The sequence below is a fragment of the Gallus gallus genome, chromosome 15 (genome assembly GCF_016699485.2).
Source record: "Gallus gallus isolate bGalGal1 chromosome 15, bGalGal1.mat.broiler.GRCg7b, whole genome shotgun sequence".
Lineage (NCBI taxonomy): Eukaryota > Metazoa > Chordata > Aves > Galliformes > Phasianidae > Gallus > Gallus gallus.
In genome coordinates this window covers 1,863,290-1,885,907 of record NC_052546.1, presented here as the reverse complement: position 1 = coordinate 1,885,907, position 22,618 = coordinate 1,863,290, and the positions used below count along the sequence as shown (strand labels likewise).

General features: G+C 46.9%; 1 protein-coding gene across 35 annotated transcripts in view; it reads left to right on the top strand.

The window, feature by feature from the left end:
• Window positions 1–22,618, top strand: part of FBRSL1 (fibrosin like 1) — a 419,446-nt gene that overhangs the window by 108,609 nt on the left and 288,219 nt on the right. For all 35 annotated transcript variants that reach the window (XM_015275670.4, XM_015275667.4, XM_025155677.3 and 32 more), the window contains exon 2: window positions 2,043–2,243. In XM_015275670.4, the coding sequence (XP_015131156.1) occupies window positions 2,043–2,243 (201 nt within the window). The remainder of the gene's footprint in view (window positions 1–2,042; window positions 2,244–22,618) is intronic.

Below are 22,618 nucleotides of genomic sequence, written 5' to 3'. Positions count from 1 at the left end.
CTCCCCAAGGGCTGCCATTTGCTTCCTGATCAAACAGATGACATGGACACTACTGTGCAGAAATTGCTTGCTGTGGTGTTTCAGTGGTAGGGATGACCTCATTCCAAACCCACGGCCGTGCACCCATGTTATTCATAGCTTTATTTATCAGCTGAGGCAATGCTACAGCTCAAAGCAAAATGGGGATAAAAAGCCAAACGTTTAAGTAGGCAATTTTGTATGTAAGTAAAGGGGGAAAATGCAGCTTTCTTGACTAGCTGTGTGGGAAAGTGAACCTCCTGAAACCTGCAGTGAATGTGCTGTGGGTGGCACAGAGGGGAGGTTCTCAGTAAGGCATTCCCAGGGCTCTGGTCCCCACGTGAAGCCGGGTAGAGCCTCGATGCCATCATTCCTGGTGCCTTGAGGTGGTGGCATTCCCTGAGTGCTGCTCCTTTCTCCCCCGCTGGTGCCCATGTCCTCCCATGCCGCATCTCTGTGCTCGCTGCCATGCTGCAGCTGCAGCTGGCTTTATCAAGAAGCACACGCTTTTGGTGATTTCTGTTTCTAATGTTTTGCTGAGTATCAGTTAGCAGATGTCATTTCCATTGCACTGGTTTCTGATTAGTTACTAAAGCTTAGCATTTTGATTTCTATCTCTGCTGTTTCCCAGCAAATAGGATGACGTGACCTTCTTTAAGCAGCATCAAACTGCTGCTGTAGAGTGTTATCTCAAAGCTAGAAACCAAAGTGAGCAACTAAACGCTAATTTGTATTCTTCATTTCATCATTCGCAGCGAATAATGCCAGATAATCCTTTTCTTTGCTCTTTCACTAGTTCTGGATTTGGCAAGCTGAGCTGTATTGTTGTTCTGAGGCAGCGCTACTTATTTGAATTTGGGGGTGGAGGTGGGAGGTGATGGCTTTGTTTTTTTGCAGTGTGTCAGAGGAGATTGGCAGCCCCACAGAGGACCTCTGTGCAGGGTCTGTGGGGATTCCACTTCGCTCTTTCACTGCAGTGAAGGTGTGTGAGTTGTGCCATGCGCTCTGTTTGCACGGGATACAAATGCTGCTGATGTGACTGAGGCAGAAGTATGGGATGAGGCATTCAGAAGTATTTCTCTGGCTGAGGTTGGCATGTTTTGGCATGGTTAGCAGTGCCCTTTGGAGTGTTCCTTAAGCTGATACAGTTAGGTTACATAAAAACATTAATTGGGCTAGAGAGTCATCGAGGTCTTCCAGAAAGCTTAATTTGATGTTCCAGCAGTTAAGGCATAGGGAAAAACATGACTGGCTGTAATGAACTACTGCCTTAGTGATTTGGTGTGTTGTTTCTTATGCTCTTTCTGTACTGTGTGTTTGGAGGGAGGACACAGTCCATTGCTGCCAGGGTTGTGCTTTCAGTTCTCTAGGATGCCAGGGACAGCAACAGGAATGCCCTTCTCTGACCTCACCTCCCAGCATTAGTCACTGTGACGTGGCAGAGCAGCTCTCAGCTTGTGTTTAGCCCGTATGCTGTGGCTCTGATTCACAGCAAACATGGAACGCTTGGAGATATTTGGCCACTGTGATTTGTGCAGATTTCATTGATCTCGGCTCACTTATTGAATGCGCGTTGGCTTGCAAAGTGCATTTCCCCATGTGAGTGCTGCTGTGAACCAGAGACCATCAGGCCCAAGGGGGGTCTGATGCATTCCTTTCTGAGATCAGACAAAACAGCAAAAGCCATCTCTGTTCAGATGAATGGAGTTAAATGCTTTTCTTCAGGATGCTGATTTGTTTAGGTGCCGTTGACATATGGTTCCCGAATTAATCTGAAGCAAACTCATTTTCATAACCAGTTCCAGCATCTCTGAAATTAATCAAACACATAGCCTGGAGAGTGTTCATCCTAATCTAATCTAAAATTACTGTTTGCATTGTGCATCCCTAATTATTCATCTGAAGGCATCTCTGGAAAGAACACGCTGTCTTGTCTGTGTCGTTATTTAATATTTATATCGCTGAATGCTTAAAAGTGGTCTTAAAGAATTTAAAGGGCTTACTGTATTCTTTTTCCTTTACAGAAGGACATGTCACTAAAGCCTCAGGAGCGGAAGGAAAAATGGGAGAGGCATCCAGGCAAGAAACCTAGAGAATCTGAAAACTGCGTGTCTGCTGAGCCAAGTGAAAATGGCCATAATAACGATGCGGGGAGCTCAGAGAGAGAGGCAGAAAGAGGCAAAGAACGCGTGAAGAAGAAACTCCCGCTGAAGTTAACCAAACAGGTAGGGGAGATATTTCTCATCTCAAGTGACTGCGTGGTAGTGTTGGCCTCTGAGGTACTGCCCTGCTCCTAGGCTGGGTGCTCATGTAACTGTGCTGCTGAAAACAGTGTCTCCCACAAGATTGCTGGGAAGTGGGAATAGTTGTTGTTGCAGGCAGGTTTCATAAACTGAAATGGAAGAACAGGTGTTCTGAGTAATGCAGGAAGGAAGGAGCAGAGCTCCCTCGTATCCTTAGAGAAAGTGCGTTAATTCGCAGTGTGAGTTTGTGGCTCTCAGGCACATCACAGCCTCCTTTGAGTAGTCCTGCTTGTGAATGTGCTCCTGGGAGTTGCAAATGTGGATGTCTCCATCTCATGTGTTAAGTTCATGTGCCCCCAAAGGAGTACGCTGAGAAGGAGGGAATATCCAAGTATTTCAGGAGTTGGAAATCAGTTTGGAGGGAGTTGTGCTTTGGGGAATCTTTGTGCCCTTCTGAAGTATGGTAGAGCATTAATTCATTCAGAGTTGTGATGCGGGAGAGGATGATTCTAGGGATGTCCATCAGACCAGTGAGTATGGACCCAGGCAGCAGCAAAAGAGAGGCTGTGTGGTTAGCAGGCTGCGGGGCGCTTGCTGCTGCTCAGCCTGGAGATCTGTTGGTGACTCAGTGCTCATCCATCACTTTGAAATGCATATGGCACAGCAGCCATCGTTTGTGAACACCTTTTCAGGTATCCATTAGCAGTGCCAATGGCGGATGGTGGGAAGATCAGTGTATTTGAGCTGCCAGCATTTATTCCAAGCTGCAAAATATACTATGACAAAAAAAAAAAAAACTATTTAACCCAAGCGCACCTTCTGCTCCGTGATACTGGTTCTGAGTGTGTGCCGAACAACAGAAGATTGAACTCACCATATTATTGGAAGTATTTTCTTTCCAAAGGCTTTCAACATTTCAGGATCTGGAAGGATCAATAGTGCCATCTAACACAACCCCTGGTGTAACTTCTCCACCCTTCCAGTCGTTTGTGATTCCATCGTAAGATGCTCATTCTGAAGGGCTCATTATGTTTTACATCAGAAGCTCTGTGGGTCTGCTTACAGCCCCACTCTTCTAGTGGCTGATTGTTCTCATTAAATTCAGGCTTCTTCATTTTAATTTAAAGAAAAATAATGGAAATAATTTACTGCAAATAACTTGTGTCCATATGTTACTACTTCTCTGCTTGGAAACAGTTAGGTAGCAAATCATGTAAGCAGGCATTTCTAGTAAAATACTTGCCAGGTTTATTTTCTTTTTAGCTCCCCAAAGTGGTACCAAATGTTTTGTTTTTATAATTGCCTTTGTGTATATAGCTGAAATAGATCAAGTTTCTTGTTTGCTATTGCTAGTAGTCAAGCGATTGGGTTTCAGTTCCCCCCTCTAGTTACAGGTGCAATGGCTTTGTGCACAAATATACAGTCTGTGCAAATTAAAATTACTTTTTATAGGGGTAAATAGATGCCCAATCTTCCAGTGAAACTAAAATGTGCAACTAAGATCCTTTCTTGACATCGAAAACCAGAAGTGGTAAGCATGCGTTTCCCCAGAAGGCCCCGGGTCTGATAGAAAATATTTAGAAGCAGCAATGCTTCTTGGTATTCTAAGCTGCTTCTTAGACTGGGATTATGATAGTATACTTCATTAGTTCCTCTGGTTTCTGCCTTGGGAAGCTGTTGTGTCAGGTTTTTTTATTTATTTATGCGAAGAAGCCCCAGCAGTGGTCCATCAACCCTTGCCAAGTGCAGATAAAGCTAGCTGCTGTTCCTGTGCCTGTTCCTGGAGGAACCCTACAGATTGTCATGTGGATGCAGCTGGATGTGAGTGTGGAGACGAGGAGCGCTGCAGGAGGTCATTAGCTCTTGATTGCCTTCAAAATCTCTGCAGCATGAAAGCTTGGCTTCAGTAAATGCTGCTCTGTGAAGGGTTAGGGTTGTTCCATCCAGTCTAAACTCACTGCAGCAAATTCAGTGCAGCTTAGCTATTTGTTATGGATATGTGGGGGCAAGGTCTTCCCGGAGTCTGGGTGAGCCAGCTCCTCACTGCTGCATGGGGGGAGGAGGGCTGTTAGTATGGACAGCTTCTGCATGGAATACATAACTGAGTCTTGGTAGCTGTGGCCGCTAAGGAGGTTGTGATGCTGCCTTACCTACCTCTGGGGCACGAGGCTTTGGCACGCTGGCCAGGTTCCAGTTTCTGCAATTATATTTGCAGCCTTAGTTGACCAAATCTTTGGATACTGTTTATTTCTGCTCTGAGAAATGAGAATGCTGCCATGGGTATGGCTGCCAGGTGTTCCTCCTGGCTAGCATTGGGCTGACATGGGCAGCGAGACCAGACAATGGCTGCCTCATTCATGAGTCCCTGAATTCATCTCTCTTTCATCCATGGCTGAACCTTTTTTTGTTCTCATGGTGTATCTTTTTTTTTTTTTTTTGCTCTCCTGTTGTACTTTGTATCTCCTGAAGTATGGAGCCCCCAAAAGAATGAGCAGTTTGCACAAAGAGTATAAAATAAAACCTGTGATGATTCACTCACCAATGCACTGTACCTCTTTAAACAAATCACACTTTGAATTCGTCTTACATTGCAAATGAAGCCTTTGGAAATAGCTCGTATTATGCTAGCTGGTATGGTTGTGGAAACCAGACAAGTTTTCAGGCCTGTAAGGCTGCTGGAAGTAGCAGCAACATCCAAGGTAGACAAACTAAGGTATTCTTAGTTCAAACTAATTATGCAAATAATATAGGCAACTTAAATGTATTTTTAATAACCACAGCTTCGCACCTAGGATTCTGGCATTTCCTGCCAAACTGTCTAGACAAATTGGCTGTAATACAGAGTTTTCTGGAAGTTGGGGGTGATTTTTGCATCTCAGGGTTATTAAACATAGCTTTATAACTAATTTGAAAAGCTTACTGTAATTAATGCTAATTATATTGAGACATTGCTTAGAAATTACTGATCAATTTGCAGCTTTCCTTATACTCTCATCACTTCTTTTCACAATTCAACAGAATTGTCATCCTTTCTGAGCAGCCTCTAATAAATCAAATTGGGCATTATAATTACAGCGCTCTGCTAATCCTTGTACAGAGGTGCGAAGTGGTAAGCTGCTTTGAGTGCCAGGTTGTCTGCTTTGTTTAGAAAATTAGATTAATACTTCGCTCCTTCTGACAAAACATCCGGATTCCTGATTGCTTCTGAATATTCGGTTCTCTGTACCTCAGGCTACAGGGAGAGAACTGCAGGAGCTGATGTGCCCTCCCAGCCTCCTGCTCCAGCTGCACGTGGGAATCTCGTCCCCCTACTCCTGCTCCAGCCAAGCGGAGGGAACAGAGGGTGTTCCAAATAGCTGTAGGTCTTTTGGGCAGATGTGTGTCGGGTTTTGGCTCTGTTCTCATCCTCTTTGCTTGGAAAGGTGCTGATTGCAGCTGCTGCTGTCTGACAAAAGGCAACCGAGCTGCTCGAGCTGCGAGGTGGGGTCATACTTTCTTGTATTATGCTGGGTTGCTCTTCTGGTTTTCAGAGAGCCATCCTTCGAGCTTTGTGTGTCTTTCATTGAGCCTTAGCTGCGCTGCTTTGCTCTCTTGGGTGTTGAGTTTGTGTTTGGAGTCTCTGATAGGTCTGCATGTAAAACAGGGATCTCTCCCCACGTTCAGGACCTGTAGGCACTTTGTGTGCTGTCTGGAAGTGGGCTGGTCTCCTGAGCAGTCAGTGCTAGCAGGGAGGAGTTGCTGATGCTTCAAGTGAGCTGTGTGGTTAGTCAGCCTGGGAGCCTCACTGCGTGCTGAATGTGTTTAGATGTTAAATGTGGTTGGAATAACACTCTGTTCTGCAAATAGTCATTTGTCATGAAGATGACTGTCTTACACCTCCTCCTTCCTTTTCTCACCCACAGTTTAGGTCACCCAAGATGAGAAGAGTCTCAGAGAAGCAGATGAGAACAGGGTGCTGTAGCACATATTTCGTGCTTGTAAATAGTGTGCTGGGCTGGGAGCATGGGAGGAAAGGGCACGACAGCTAATGCTGTCACGTTGCTCCGGAGGTGTGACATCTCTGTGATGTCCTAGGGGGAGGGAAAGCAGAGCTAATTCCTATGTCTCATTCGCTCCCCAGCCTTCGTCATGCTGCTGACTGTTATTGATGATTAATGTGTAACGTTGGACTGGAACCACTAAATTACATTAACATGTTTGATTACCTACTCACATGCTTTTTCTGTGGTGCTTATCAGCTCGTTATCTGACATTCGTTGATGAATATAACACCCCCAGAAGAACACCGTGCCAGGTTACTGCTGATTGGAGCTAAAGGCTTGGTGCCAGCTCGTTTTCCATCCTGGGTGCAGACTGCTTCTTCTCATGTCCAGGTGAAAGCAGCCCATCATCCAACCAGTCAAGTACCGTTGGTGGCCCCGTCTTGTGTGGTACTGGTGGGGTAGAAGGGCTATGAGACTCTTCCCGAGTCAGAGAGAAGCAGTCTGGAACTTGCTGGGCTAACAGAATAATCCCATTGGCGTCATGCTGCTTGTGCTGATGGGCAATAGGAGCATGTAGCTGCTTGATTTTTATTTGCATGTTTCCAGATAATGATAAACGGTAACTCTGGAACGATAATGTGTTTTTTAAAGCCCTGGTGGGCTGGAGGCAGTGTCTGTGGGAGTCTGGAGACCAAAAAGTGCACTTCTCAGCCCAGGCTCAGCAGCCAGGTAAGAGGAGTCTGAAAACAGCCTCTGGGGTCTGGAGAGGGAGGTAGGGGTGTTCCTGTCCCTCACCTCTCCGTGCAACTCTCAGAAGCTGAATGGCATCTGAAAGGGTCTGGATGTAACAGTCTTACTCTGCTACCTGAAGTGTCTCAAGCTGTTAAAAGCAAACCAATTCTAGAGAGCTAACTGGAGGGGAAAAAAAACCTTGCCTTTCATGTGGGTTCTGGGGATTGGTTTGGTTTGTGCTTTTTTGGTGTTTGCATTTCGCTGCTTTTGAATGCTGAAATTATACAAACTGGTTTCTTTTTGTTTCTAATTGATGTTACCCTTTTTGTTAGCAGATATTATTTAAATGTTCTTTGAATCTAAACAACAAAGGGAAAAAAAAAAACAAAACACGTCCATTTTCTTTTAATCAGAAAAACGTTGCTTCATGTATTGCTTAAAAGCAGCATCCATTTCTACTTTTGTAAGTACGAGACTTTGCAGTTAGGACATACAAGCTCTGAACCAGTTGGCTTTGTGTGTGTTTGTGATGGCTGGGAGGTTGGGCTGGTGGGGCTCAGCTTCAGCCTCAGCCGGGCACAGGGCAGGCTGCACTGCGCGCCGCGCTCCGCAGTGCCCCAGCACCTGCTGCACCCCCACCCCCGGCACTCTGCTGACTTCAAAGCTCCTAATGAGGCCGCAGTGCTGGGGGCCTGCCCGGGGGGGTCGGAGCAGGGTCCTGTTTCCTGAGCAGGGCTGCGGGGCAGGCACAGATGGCCTTCCCCTGCTCCTGTGCGCTAATCTGCCCGCACCAAGCCTGCACAGCTGCCAGGGAAACCGCTGGGGAGGCACTGCGCAAAGCACTGCAACGGCGTACAGCGTTTAGTCATTAGGTTTGCTAATCCAGGGCCTAAAATCAGCCTCATTTCAGTCGATAGCAATCTGTTTGCACTGTCAGGAACTAATTTAAAAATCTGCTTTAAGTCCCGGTTAGGCACTTGGTGTTCTGTTTGCTGCATCGAAGTACACGGGGAGCAGTGGGCATAGCACAACAGGGGCAGGGGGAAAATCCTCTAAATAAATACTGGCTGTTTATGTCCCTGGTGAAACCCTGCTGTTACCAAGAAGCGCTGTTGTTTTGGCTAAATGTATCCAAGAATTCACAGCGATTCCTGTAGTCACTGCAAGGCCCACTTTGTTACAAGGGAACCTGGTAGTGTGCTTTCTTGGCTCAGTGGTGCTCTAAAGTGCTATATGGAGGGCAGAAACGTGTTAGAGCTGTGACACAGGTAGCTTTCTGATCTCTAGGTTGCAGGCAGTCTTTGCAGTGCAGCACGGCTTCCTGCACAGATCTCTGTAATGCTCTGTTTCAGTGCAGGACAGTGCCATAGAACTACTGAAAGCTGCACTGGGGAAGGCTTTTGCTTAAGGTGAAAAATCTGTATTACAACCCTACACAAATTGAGGAGATGACGTTTATTGGAAGTGTGAGGAGAGATCCTACTGGTTCTAGAACAAAACTGAAGCATAACTTCTCTGCCTACAGTTAGATGGTTGACAGCAACCTCAGGTGGGTCATGTTGCTTAAATACAGCCTCAGACTTTGGGCAGTGTGAAGCAAAGCCACCTGGATCCTCTCGAAGCAGCCGTGAGTGTGTCTCGTTACAGGGGCTCCTTTGGAAAGGAAGAAATAAAAAGGAAATTGCACTGCTAACAGCTTAGGTGGCATCAGACTATAAAAAAGGTTGTTGGTGGTCATTGGTGACATTGTTGTAAAAGAAGAGCTAAATGGTTTGTAATTTAGAGAAGGGAATTTAATTAGATGAAGTAATTTACAAGAAGCTATAACCACTTGTATCTTTTCCTCTGTTGAATTTAATTGGCTGACACAGTGCACAAAGTCCCCTTTCTTTATCATTCTTCCCTCTTCACAGTTTTCTTTTTATGGTATAATGTATTTGTTCTTGGGGGAAGGAGGGACTCACTCAGAGAGCGCTGCTGTTGTATCCTGTGGTTGGAGCAATGGAAAAGAGCGGAGCGGGGCCTTTGGTGTGCTGTCCGTGGCTCATCACGCTGTGTGAAGGAGCCCAGAGCTGGGAGGAGGCAGGTGGCTTCTCTGCTCTGTGCCTCTGTAGCACGGGTGGGCACGGTCTGGCATGAGCTGTAGAGCCCTTGTGCTGGCTGTCATGGAGCTGCTGCGGAGGGGGCTCAGGCACGAGCAGCTGGAGCATCACGGCCTTTTCATGTGCTGTTTTTCTGGTTCGGGCAAGAAGCATCCAAAAAGTTATTCCATCATGATTTGGCCACCGACTGCCTGAAGTTTTAGCTAGTTTGATGTGAGAGTTTGGCGTCTGTTACCTATGCATATCCTGTATTCCTAGGCAGACACCAACTGTCTGCGATAAAGCACAGTCTCTGAGTGGCAGTGGGTAGGGATATGGTTCCTTGCTTTGTGGTCATCCTGTGATTTTGGGGATGCTCAAATATGTTTGCGAGAACCAAGCACAGCCAATGCAGAACGTGCCCGTGCTTGTGTTGGCTGTGGTCTCTGGTTGTGCAGGAGGCAGCGGGGCAGCAGCCACAGCGGGGCTGCTTGGGGGCTGCTGGGCTGTGTTGTGGTGCTGGCCCAGCTGTCCCGGCCGGCCGCAGGGAGCTCTCACCCCATCGGCAGCCTCAGGCAACGTTACTGCATCCCTCAGTCTCTCTTTGCCGTGTGGGTTCTTAAGGAGCTCATTTTCATGCTTCTGCCTGCTGGGTGGTTTACACGAGCTGCCGAGAATGTGCACAGCTTGAGCAAACACGCCTTTGGTTTGGAGACGTCGCTTAGGTAACATAAATGCTTGCTCTTTTTTCCTTAGGCCTTCAAGCAAGGTTACTGGTAGCTGTTCAGGTCAATGGCATTGCAATAGTTATTTGGTGAAGTCAGAACGTGGAACCTGGGCTATTTCCTCCAGTATTGCATCTAAAAAATCAAAGAATTCAATAAAGCCAGCAGAGGTTTGTGATAGATGTAAAGCTCTCCCAAGCCTGTGGGACGAGGGGGTCCTCAGGGGCACACAGGCACGTGAGTGCTTTTTGAACTCAAGTGGCAATATGCCATGTCTGTAGGTTTTTTCAGGCATTAGCACAGTACATCGATTCTCAGGGTGGTTTTTTTTCCCGAAGTTGAGCCTTGAAATCAATTTATTCAAAAAAAAAAAAAAACAAAAACCAAGAAAAAATTCCAGCAAGGAGAATATATCAACTTTTAGGAATTAGACAAATTACTACCATTATATGCAAAATTGTTCCCCTCCTCAGCCCTGGTGGCTTCCTCTCTGTTCTGGTTTGTGTTTGGAGTTGTTCAGGTTATGGAGCCAAGTATTACTTGGGTGGCTGCTGCATTCTGAGGGCTGGTGTTTAATGTTAGTTATGTAAATACATGCAGATTATTTAATTTACAAATGAATCTTTTGGCTTCACCATTCCCTCCACATCTCACTGTCTTCCAGTAAAAGGCTTTGATTTAGGCACTAGGGAAAGGTGCACAGGTATGATTCTTCCTTCGGCTGCTGCAAATGCAGTGCAAGTTAGCATTTAAGACAGTCATGGTTTTCATACTGCGCTCTCTGATGTCTCCTACAGCATTTCATGCTTACTGTCACCCAATAGTAAGAACAAGGAAAAAAACTTTTCCAAGGGAAACCTTAACCACTGGAGTAATGTTGATAAAGAATCCAAGGGGCAGAGTAAGGGATGGAGCAGGGGGGCTGCCCAGCATGGCTGGCATCACAGCACAGTGCTGGGCAGCCTTCTGGTGCTGCAGTGCTGCGCCTCCCGGCAGCAGTGCTGGGTCTCATCAAGTGCTTTTTCTGCTCCTTCTCGAAACTTCCCAGTGGTTGTAGGGCAGTATTTTGAGCTCAACGTGGCGTTATTGGCTGTAGTGTCAATCAGAGGTGTCTTTTTGGAGTTTGTCTCCATCCTTTAGCATAGGAGATGGAGATGGTTCAGCTGGACAGATGGGTCTGCTCTAAAGAGCATTTGCAGCTTTAATTTAGGAGGCAAAAGTACTTTCTGAACATTATCAACTCATACTAAGCAATTTCGGTGTATAGAGGTGAATGAGGGTGGCATGAAGGAACACAACCATATTAGAAGTGTTACCTGAATTGGGATTTTTAACTTGTATCTCATTTGTACACGTTACTTTTCCTCCAGATGCATACTGCCAAAACCAGTCACGTAAAGGTAAAGAAGTTATTCTTTGCCTACAACGTGGTAAATCATCCATAAAGCAGAGCACGGAGTCTGTATCCCCAGAACCCAAACCCCGTTCCCAGAAGCTGAGCCCGGCGCTGCCCCAGCACGTGTCCTTGCCGGGGAATGACCTCTGCCAGCGGGCCTGATGGCTGCGTGCCATTTCATGTTGCTTCCCCATTCCCATCTCTTGTTTCCTTGCGACTGCCTCATTTTGTTCATAAAGCAGCTCGTAATTGAGTGTTTGACAAAGAAGTGTTTACAAGCTGTGTTTCTTGCGCATAGCTGCCTAGCTGAGGGGAATAACAATTTGGGTCTGAATTTCAGCCCTTCTTTGTCAGTGCTGTGCCATCGGCGGTGGCGGTGCCATCTCTGCTTAAAGGGAAAGGCGGGCTGAGGTCGTGTTGGGGTTTGACGTGGGCATGGGGGACGTGTTTATGCAAAGCAGCTTGTGATTGCTTCTGTGGGGCCTCGCTCATCCTGTTGGTTTCGGACACCACCGAGGTGTGTGCCAATTCAAACATGTGCCAACTTTGGGGTTTTTGGAATGGAGGCTGTGTGTTCATGTGGGGCTTCAGTCCAGCCAGGTGAATTGTAGCAATTGGGGTTTGAGCCTTCTCTTCTCCAGCCGTTGTGTAACATAAGCTGTCCTCACTGGTATGGCCAGTGTTCTGTCGGCGTGGGTTGGAGCCCATGGTGCTATCACAACAAAAGCCTTGTTTAGCTGTCCCTCAGGAGGAGCAGGGCTGTAGGATCCAGCTTTGAGTTTGGGCAGTTGTCAGTGCCAAAAACCTTCTGCAAATGATGCCAGCTGGGCAGGGTGTGGAGGAACAGTAGCGATGAAGTTATGCATGGGTAAGGAACAGCTTGGCCTTCATTTAGAGCCGTTACAGCCACTTGCAAAGGGCACTTTGTCATCTGGGGCGATCTCTTAAAGGGGCCGCTCGCCCCATGTTTGCAGGAGGTCCCAGCCTCAAACCCAGGAGCTGGCTGCACAATGGCACAGCTGGTGGGAGCACCTCTGAGTTGGTGTCACTGCTTGTCGGAGTGCTGTGACTGTGGCAAGGTGCTGAACTGTTCGAGCCTTGGTTAAAGAACACCATGTGGCACCCACAGCATGAGTCTTTGGTTTGTGCTCACACAGAACAGCTTTGCAGGTGTTCAGTTAAGACATCTTTGCAGTCCTCTTGGCCTTATTCTGAATGCTGGGTCAAACAGGTTGTGCTTTTATATGCCCATACAAATGGGGGCTCTTCCATTAGCCCTTTGCTGCCCCATGTTCTCCCCTGCTTACCTGGCTTGTGGAAAGCAGAGGGAGAAGAAAAATGTATTTGTGGTAGCTTTTTTCTTTTCTTTTTTTCCCCATAACTTCCAGTGAAGCAAAGGAACGAAGGGATCCACCCCTGCCCCAGCCAGTCCATCCCAGCAGGACATGTGTGACCCTGTAGGGCTGCTTGTTAGAGGATGCTGTTAGGGGCATGTCACAGCAGGTGTAATAATTAAAGAGTCTGCATTGTCCCAGAGAGGAGGGAAAAAAAAGTAGGTTGTGTGTGTTTTTTTTTTCCCTGTGTTCTCTAGTGGGAAGTGAAGTGTCTGACAGCCTTGGGCTGCCTCACATAGGTGTAAGCCTAAGGCAAAGCCACAGGCAGAAGGGTTGCAGAATAAGTTGTACGGGATCTTGACAAATACCCGGTTGTTATTGTTTATTGAAACTGAGAGCATTGGGAAGAATTGAGTCTATGAAAGGTTATTTCGGTTGGAAAATGAAAAAAAGTATGGGATGTCAAGAAATGAGTGGTGTTGTAGCTCCTGGAGGCTTCTTGCACTTTGTTTGCTCTGCCTTTACCTGCGAGGGAAGTGTTCCAGCATGCTTGTTGTTTGGTCCCAAGCTGCCTGGGACAGCAGCCGCTGGGTGTCCCTGGGACTGCCGTGCTGCAGGGCTGGGGGCAAAGTGGAACGCAGGGGGATGTGTGGAAGTTGGGTTGGCTTTGAGAAAAGGTGCTTCTCTCTGCTGCTCATAACTTGGGAACACACACAAAAAGAAACCCAACAAAAATGTTCTGATAAGAAACTCCTACCGCGAGTATTCAGGCAGCTGAGAACCTAAATCCCAGAGATTTCTTGCTCCGTTGTCACGTAGGTATTTACATAAATCCCAGTAACCAGTCTTCCTGTATCTCCATTTTTCTGTTCTGGCGCCTCTTACAAGAACAAATGGGTTCCTTTACCAGATTTCAGTAAGTAAACGTGCAAGCTTTTGCAAGATGTGTGCTGTGCTCCGTGAATGGGAATCAGAACATAATTTCTAATCATTGGAGAGCTTTCCTCGTGTGGCATCGTCGGAGGGTTATGTATTTATTTTGGCAGGCTGTCTTTAACTCGCCTTGGTAATGACAGGAATGTCTACTGCTTCAGCTGCGTTCATTTCCAGAACCTGGAAAAGGGCGACTTTTTGCACTGCTCAGCAGCCCATGTGCCGTGCATCGATCAGGTATTTCCTGCAGTTTAAAGACCTACTGAGATGTATCTGCTAAAATGGCTCAGTGTGAAAAGGTTTATTAGTCCTTAAATGAAACAAAGGCTGCTAATACAGCTACACAAATGAGAGCCCTTAGTTAACTCCCGGTAAGCTTTAACGATAGCTTGTGCTGAAGGGGTTAGCATGTAGTCAATAAAAGCCCATCTTCTCCTTCTTTCTACCCCAGAAATAAGGTGCTTCCAATATTAATTACATACATGAAAAGAAAAATCTGAACACGATACAGCCTTCTTACTATGAGAAGCTGGCTTTCACCTCATGGAACTCTATAAGGAACTAACTTCTGTCTGATAATTTTGTCTCTGAATTGAACAGGAATCTGAATCTCTAGCATAATGGTACTGTTGTGAGATCTTTGTGTTTTCTTTCCTCCTGTTTCCAGATAGCAATTTTAAGCCCTGTTTTCCTCCTCCTTCAGAAAATAACTCAGTCAGAGAGGGGAGGCTCAGCTCTATTCTCCTTCACAGTGCTGGTTGGTAGATTTGTTGAGGTCGAAGGATATTTTCTGCCAAATGTGGCCGCTCTATTGCTGGCAATGGCAAAAATCCCTTAGCAGTTTCCAAGCGCTTGCGCTGGGGTCTGAGCACCCTGCAATAACTGAAGCCTGCAAACGTTGCAGAAAGCCGTGGCATCTGCTGGGGGGGAACTAATGGTGTTGGTCATCATCCCGTGGTGGGGCTGGGTGTGAGCGCTGAGGAAGTTTCACAGTTCAAAGCGAGGGAAGGATCCTGGCAGCTAACCCACTGGGTTTGTTTTCTAGCCTGAACATTTTCTTAATGATAAAGCTTCCAAAGGTCTTCCAAGGTGATGAGCCGGTTAGAAATACTAAACATATAATTCTGTGGCTTTCTGTCTTTAGTAGCTGGCTTCTCAGGAAGCTTTAGGAAGGAGTAGATCCACTTCTGTATGCCTGAGGAAGGACTCGGGTATCTGTTGCTCTGGAGTAGCCCTATGTGGCTGTGGCTGTGTAACTCAGGCAGGAGATGTGCAGAAGACCAAGTGCAGAGGGCTACAGAGGGGTGCCATCGCCCTGACTTGCCAAGAAAAACATGTCCCGCAGTTCAGTATGGAGTCACCCTTCTTCCCAGCAGTGGGGTTTTTCTCTGCTCTGCCCTTAGCTCAGCCCCATGCCTTCCCCTCCAGCGTAGCCTTGTGATCCCCTGATGCGAACACAAAGGTGGAACCGTCGCCTCTTCCTCCCTGAGCACGGGTGGGATGAGGCAGCAGGAGCTGAGCTGGCGAGCTCCAGCCATGGGGCCTCACACCCCAAAGATGTCCCTGAGCAGAGGAGAGAGGCTGCATCCAGCAAGCTGTGCTGGCACGGCCGGCACTGTTGGGTTACGTTCTGTTTTCTGAAACCAACTGCAGAATATTCCAAATTCCTAAAATTCTGTCTGCCCAGCAAAATAAGAGGGAAGCGTAGCATTAATAACCATGTGAATGGCTGCTTAATTTAGCAACAAGTTATGAATATTCAGAAGCATAGACTTCTGCAGAGCGGAGGAACAGGAATGTAAGCCCCCGGGGCCGCGCTCTCCCCGCTGCCGTGGGCTCACAGCGCTGCCTGCGCGCTACCTGCGAGGGAAGCAGTGCAGGTGCACTGAGCCGTGCTGCGCTTTGGAGATGTTCCCTTTGAGCCGCTCATGCGGAAGTGGGACAGTCAGGCTTTGTGTGAATGCGAATGCGTGTGCATGTCTGTCAAGTTTACTCTCTCGGCTTAACTGTAATTCGTTACATAAAGCCTGTTTGTCACACATGACTTTAAATATCCACAGGCCAGTCTCATTTAGTAGTTCAGATGTCTGTTTCCAAGCACGGCGAGGCAGGGGCTGCAGCTCACCGCGTGTCTCGGGGCAGCAGGAGGCTGTGCCTTGTGCTGGGGACCTTACTCCAGCGCGGTGCCGGGCATCCCTGACTTGTCAGAGGTTGCACAGCGAGGGAGCAGCCCAGCTGCCATCTGATACCAGGAGCTGTCTGTGTCCCAGTCTGCTGCTGATTTACGCTTTCATCCTCCGGTACACTTAACTGCCGCTTGGATTAAGCTGTGACACGTCTTCACTCCGATGTAAAATTATTTCACGTTAGACCTTGCAAAGGGAATGTCCTTCCCTCCATAAACGCCACTTCGGTTTAATCCTTTCCCACCTGGTAGTTCAGCACCAGTGACTGATAAATTACAATTATTGAGGTATCAATTCATCATGTCTCGACGGCGGTGTTGCCTGTTCCACTGCATTGACCGAAGCCCTTTGCTAGCCAGCTAATGGACTGCGGTCCTACTCTTTCTTGTCCTGTAATGATGGGATCCCTTGTACCAATTTGAATCCTATTAGATAGCAATTAATTTCTCCCTACTCCAAACTGAGGCTGAGTCAAGTGCCACTCAGTGTTGGGCTTACACACAGGTGTGTCTGAAGGGTAAAGTGCTGAGGGAGAATCCAGGCCGAGTGGTCTGTTAAATCTGCACCTCATCTTCCCCACCTCCCCTGGCTGCGGTAATTAGCAAACCAAATTCTTTGCTCTGGGAGCACCAGAGCCAGCAAGCGGGGAGAAGAGCACAGCTTCAGATGTTTGAGGAATGATTACCAGGAAGCGGAACAGTTGCGGCAAGCTGGAGTTGTGGGGGAGGGACGTTTGTGTTTAGATATCAATGGCTTTTATTTATGCTACAGTGGGACGTTGTCTTATGACAGGCAGGGTGCTGCTCTGCCTTGCAGCGAGCAGTGCAGTGCGTGCAGGTCCTCCCGCAGGGCTCCTGCTGGAGCTTGGCCTCGCCGTGCCCGGTGCGGGGCAGCAGGCAGGGTTAGCACAGTGCTGGATCCGTCCCTCATCCCCCTGTAAATATTGAAGAATTTAAATGTCAATGTGTGGCTGTGAAGCAATGCTTTTGTTTTATGATTTAAGCTCAGATTTCAGGGAAGGAAGAACTGGCCTGCACTGTCACTGTGTGGTTTCTGCTGGATAGATTGATCCTCAGAGGCAAACTAGATTAATACTAGGAGGAGACGGATTTAGAATTCGCCCTTCTCTGTGGTTTCTATAAACTGAGGAATACTTCTGGGCTCTTTGTTGCTCTAGCAATTTTCTCTCTGTTGGATGATGACCCTTTCAGTAAGTGGTCATCCGCATTGAATTTTTCTGTCTCAGAGCTTAAAAAACAGTTATTTTATTGACTATAGAATTCCCATACCGTGGCTTGACCTCACTGTCGGTTTTCATTGGAGACTATACAGAGATTTCAGCTAATGCCAAAAGAAACCATTCACCTTTTAAGCTTGCTTTTCCCTGCCTCGTAATCTACATCTGAGTGAAATATAAAGCATTGCTTATCTCTTATCTCTGAAGCTTCAATGAGCGCTGGGCTGCGCATGCTCTGCCTGGGGACTGCAGTGCTGCTTGGGAGCTCTACAGGTGGGAACTTGGAGGCAAAGCAGGCGTATGCTTTTACTTTGAAGGTGAAGGTGATACTCTCTGTTTGTGCCAGACACGTACATGTAGAACATGTTTTGTATGAGCAAGAAGCTAATAGGTGTTGGTAGGGTGTTGTGTTTGCTCGCCCTTACAGGTCACTCCTTGTGAGCTGTACTTGAGTGTTAAAATGAGTTCAAGCCTCTAAAAGCAGAGCTGGGTTGGGTTCTTGAGAGCCAGCCTGGGGCATACATCCAAACCTTGTTCTGAAAGAGCACTTTCCATGGGGAGAGACATCCACGTTAGTTCCACTTCCAGAATATTTTGTGTTTGCACAATTGCTGTAAAGTTACCGTCTTTCATTAACTTCTGTTTGCTGTCACCTACTCCATTATAAGCCTCCTTGGGGCACTAAAGCCTTCAGAAATGAGAATGGATAGAAACTCAGTGTAAATCCAAACAAGAAGAAAGCGCTACATATTATTTAGAATTAGTATTTGATGCCTCACGGAATATTTGCTCCCATTTTTGTTGGCCTTTCACTGAGAATGTGCTGTGCTCTGGGGACTGAGCATGGGAAACTCACTTGGGGTTGTGTGTGAAGGATTAGAGGTGAAGGAGGGAGAAAATCTGGCCTCATCCAAAGAATTAAGAAAGTTTCTGCTAAACGATGGCTTCAGAATTTGGTTTTCCAAATTGAAATGACTTTACAGCTCATCTTGAGGCAGGTGTTCCAAATGCCGTGTGCCAAATGTCTCTTTAAAATTAAATTCATTTTGCTCTACTGCATAATAGAGCTGCTGTAAATACATGGTAAAGGTGATGACCCCAAACAAAGCTTTTCAAATGACTGAAAGTTGTTATTTGTTGTTGTGGCTTTGGGGTCTGTGCACTGGAAAGAAACGTTTCTTCCCATCTCTCTGCTGGAGGAGACCCCCCGCTATCTGCACTGCGCAGAGCAATCCCTGGCTGCTCCCAGGGCTGCTGGGGCTGTGTGATCTGTGGCCCTTCCACGTGTTGGGCTCTTCCAATTGTTTGAGTTTTTAATATGTATTAGATTTCCACATAAGTGATCTTGTACAGCCTCTTCAAGGCATAAAAGAGGAGAGGTTAAATTGCAAATGAAGTATATTGGACTTCAAAACACGAAGATAAGTATGTGTTTAAGTTGAAGTTTAAATGAATAGTTCCTGTGGATATGTACTAGTGGGTTCAGAGGGTAATTTTTGTTAACCTTAACGTATTCCATTCTGGCTGTGCAGATCTCATTAGCTGTAGCGGCGCTGGAAGGAGTGGGGCTCTGCCGGTTGTGTGGCAAAGCACAGAAGGCAGAGGGAAACCACATTGCGTTGTTCTGTTCTTTTCCCCCATCTTGTCATTAAGCTTCATTCATCTGAGTCCTGTCCGCTTGCTGATGTGCTCCTTCAGGACCTGACAAGTGCTTCAGTCTGTGTGCTTCAGAAACAGGGTGCCAGTAGGAAGGGTGGGCCTCCAGATCCAAATTTGCTGCAAGGAAATACAGCCTGACTTTTGCCTTTCTTCTTTATGGCCTCTGCTGAGCTAATGGATAAGTGGTGCATGAAGCAAATACGTGAGAGCTAAACTTGGTTTCTCTTCTTTTTTCTTTTCTTTTTTTTTTTATTTAAATTTTCCCCTTAATGTATCTTCAAAGGATGTGGCCATCTCCTTTTGTTCCTGTGCAACTTGACATGTCCAATTTCACTCCTCGCAGAAGTAATAGACTTTGCATAGATCCATTTGTGCTCTTTTAAGAGCCCTTGTTTGGAAAACACATCTCGTAGATAGGCAGTTTTTCAAGTACCCAGATTGCTGGGTGCTTCTACAGCAAAGCACATCTTCTGAACATCCTACATTATTCTAATGTTAATCACAACCATTTGCAAGTCAGCACAATTATGGAGCTGTAACACAAAACGGGAATTAGGCCCGGTATCTTCATTTTTAAGCAGTCATAAACTATCTTGAAAAGATAAACCAATGAATAACTTTGCTTTTGATGTAGAGATGAGAAACAGGAGTCACGTATGCTGGTTATTCAGTTACTAAACCTAACGTTGAGATTCACAATATTGCCCTGAAAATAGACGATGCTTCAGCGTTGCATTTTTATGCTTGCCCCCTGGGTCAGTAGCTTTCAGCGCCTCCAATTCCTGCAGTTACGATGGCTGCTTAAAAACTGCTTTTTTAGAGGAGGAAAATCTGCATCTTTCATCACATGACTCCAGGGGGCTGAGTTTGAGAAAAATCTTCTGAATATCAGAAGACTGCCAACTCGCTTGAGTTAATGAATGTGTTCTCCCGTCACAATAGTTGTGCTTCATTTTGCATTATAATGTTGTCTAACAGCAAGTGGCACTTCTGATTCCTTTGTAATTTTCAAGCAAAACGCTGTTTGCAAAATAAACATGCTGAGAGTTTCCTAAAGCAAATGTCGTCAGCAAAAGGGAACTGCGTGGCTCGGTCCGTTTCTGGTGGCATGGAAATGGGTAGGTTCCCTTAATAGTCGCCGCACAGATGTGAGCCCTAACTTGTTTTTCCTTCCCTAAGCGTGAGCAGGCTGCAGCTGTGCTATGCCCGCTTATTGTTGTGCGGCAGAGAATGAAGCAAAACCTCTTCCTCCTTGTGCTGCCTCGCAGCCCGGCTGGCAGAGCCGCAGCAGCATCACTGCGTGCCGATGGGACGGCTGGGACAGCCAGCGTGGGCTGGCAGCGACACGGGGCAGCAGGGCGGGCTGCGTGAAGGGAGCAGAGCCTTTCCCTCTGGTCTCAGCCCTCCTGAGAGATGCGCTGGTGCACATGTGAGGTTCTATTGAGTTCTGTTGCTGATTGCCATATGCATCTATATGTGTGTAAGTGGGCACCATTTTAGGCCAGAAATTCATGTAGGTGTAGCAGTGGAGCAGCTTAAATGGAATATGATCATGGTTTTTAGGCCAAGGTAGAATTTCTTCTCAGGGAAACTTTGACGGTTCAAGAGAAAGTGTCATTAATGAGTGTGCTTGTTCTCACCTCCTCACGTGTGCCGTGAGCTTTATATGCTCTGCATTCACAGCACGTTTCCATGCCTTAGAGAAAACGCAGCACAAATTGTTGGTAATAAACAACACGCACAGAATTCAACTTTTGTCATTGATTTCCTGGTTTTCTACAGAAAAGTTGAGCGTTATTTTTGTATTGTTATGGATGGGAAAACTGAAGGTGGGCTCTTAGTGAACGGCGATTAATTGCATGCATTCAGCAAGCTAGGGAGGGTTAGAAACAGAGTCCAGCTCTGCGCTGTTCTGCTACCCTCACTGAGGGGATGCATCTCCTCGCTGCTATTGAAGCCTGCATTACAATTTGGAGATAACTTTCAAGAGGGAAACCACGGGAGAGCAGTCAGCCACACAGCAGTATCTGAGTTTGTTCCTACACGTTGGCGATAAGTGCTGGTAGTTAGATAGCGCGGCAGGAAAACTGCGGGTAAACGTTGATTCATGGTTTTAAGGGTATCTGCTGTGGGAGTGGGGGAGGTACTGGAGTTGTGCTGTGTGTAGGAGGGATATTAAGGAGCCAACTTGTCAGGGTGCAAATTCCTGCCGGAATGCAAAGAACACACAAAGTGGAGGCTCGTGTTATGGTTCAGTTCCCGCGGTGTGTTGGTGGGACAGCAGAGGTGATGCAAACTTAGCGCTGAGGTTGTGTGATGGAGAGGAACTAGAAAGGAAACCACAAAGACTGCTCTCGCTGCAGAGGAGAGCAGTAGCAGCAGTGAAGATTCATGTCTTGAGGAAGGCCTCAGCCATAGGTGTGCAGAGGGACTGTGTCTGCAGGTCGGGGCACTGGACGTGCCGTGCTGGTGGTAAAGCTGATCCAAAACACGTGAGCTGTGTTAAAAATTTGCATGTAATCTACTAAACTTTCTTGGGACAGAACTTGCAGAAAGAAAGGGGAACCGGTGCATAAAACAAAACAGCAAAGCCCTAAACACAAAACTAGCAGCTGTCAGTAAACCTTGTGCTTATATTTTAGACTCTGCTTTGTTTAGGGCACATCACCAGCACATCCCTCTTGGAGAGAGCAAACAGCCCAGGCACTCTGTAAGTACTGTCTGCCATTGGCATGCAGTTGCTTCATAATATCTGTTGGTGACTTAACTAATATTTATGGTGCAAGCCACAAGCCGACCGAGCCAGTCAGGCCTCGTCTGGAAGAGCTGAAAATACGACAGCATGAGTAAGTGCCATTTGAGAGTATCAAAGAGCTATAATAATGTGGATAGCATTACGTTAGAAAACCAAGGTGGGAGGATTACATGAAAGCAAAACACACAGACAGGCCCCAAGGGGAGACCATCTACCACAAAGGATAATTTCCTATGGGATTCAGACCCAAGAGCACATTCCTCTGAGGCTGCTTTAAAGCATCCAGGCAAGACATCTAAAGAGAGAGAAAAATTCATAATGCTTTTTTAAAACAACTGTGTAGCTGGAGCAGATGCAGCGCTGCCTGGTCTGCAGCTCTATCTGGACTCCTACATGTTTTCCTCCCTGTGATCTCTTTCTCAGCCTAAGAAGTCTCTTTTTTTTTTTTTTTTTTCCTCCTGGGATAGAAGGAGGGAAATGTCTTTTATCTGTGCTTTGGTTTTGCTGTATGGCGATGCTGCAGTCAGATCCAGGCTGCTCCCTGGGAAGTGCTTGGACTGGGCAGCACAGCATGGCTGCTATCATGGCTTTTGCCACAACACCGGAAGACTTCTGCAAGGGTGCTTGCTGCTTAATTCTGGTGGTTGACAGACCCAAATGCAAAACCAAATCTTCCTTCCCCCCCCCCCCCCTCACCCCCCCCCAGTTAGCTGTCTTGGATAGGTGTTGCTTTCAGCCCTTTCCCCCAGACACTCTTCAGAGCAGCTGAATCCCACGCAGAGCTGTGTATGTGCCTGTACATGCGGCATATGAGTGTGTGAGCATATGCAGCCTTGGACGAGGCAGGTTCAAACTCCTGGTACAGCCATAATGCTGCTTTGCCCTTGGTGTCTATGTATGGCAGGAAGGGAAGGCTTTCCTCCATTTCCCCCTTTGTTGACAATGGAAATGCAGTGGGAAGGTGAAGTGTGGAGGTGTCAAGTGGGGTAGGAGTGGGCATAGACAGGTGTGCATGCAATACGTGGGTTTGGCAGGACACAGCAGGGTTGGTGTGCAGGGGTTTCTGCACAGAGAAAAGCTGCACTGCAGTGTGCCAGCACAGCCTCAGGCCCCTGGGAACACAAAGGCCTTGGTCATAGGGAATGTGCTGTGCAGGGAGCAACAGCATTAAAAAAACTAGCAAGTCTGGTCGCTGTGTGTGACAGTAAAATATTCAGAGAAATGTGCACTCATTATGCAGCAGGCATCCGGAAACAAGGCACTGGCACCTTTATAATACAGAAAGTGAAGCAAGATGTTGGGAGGAGACAGATAGACAGCTGGTTTGTGCCCAGCT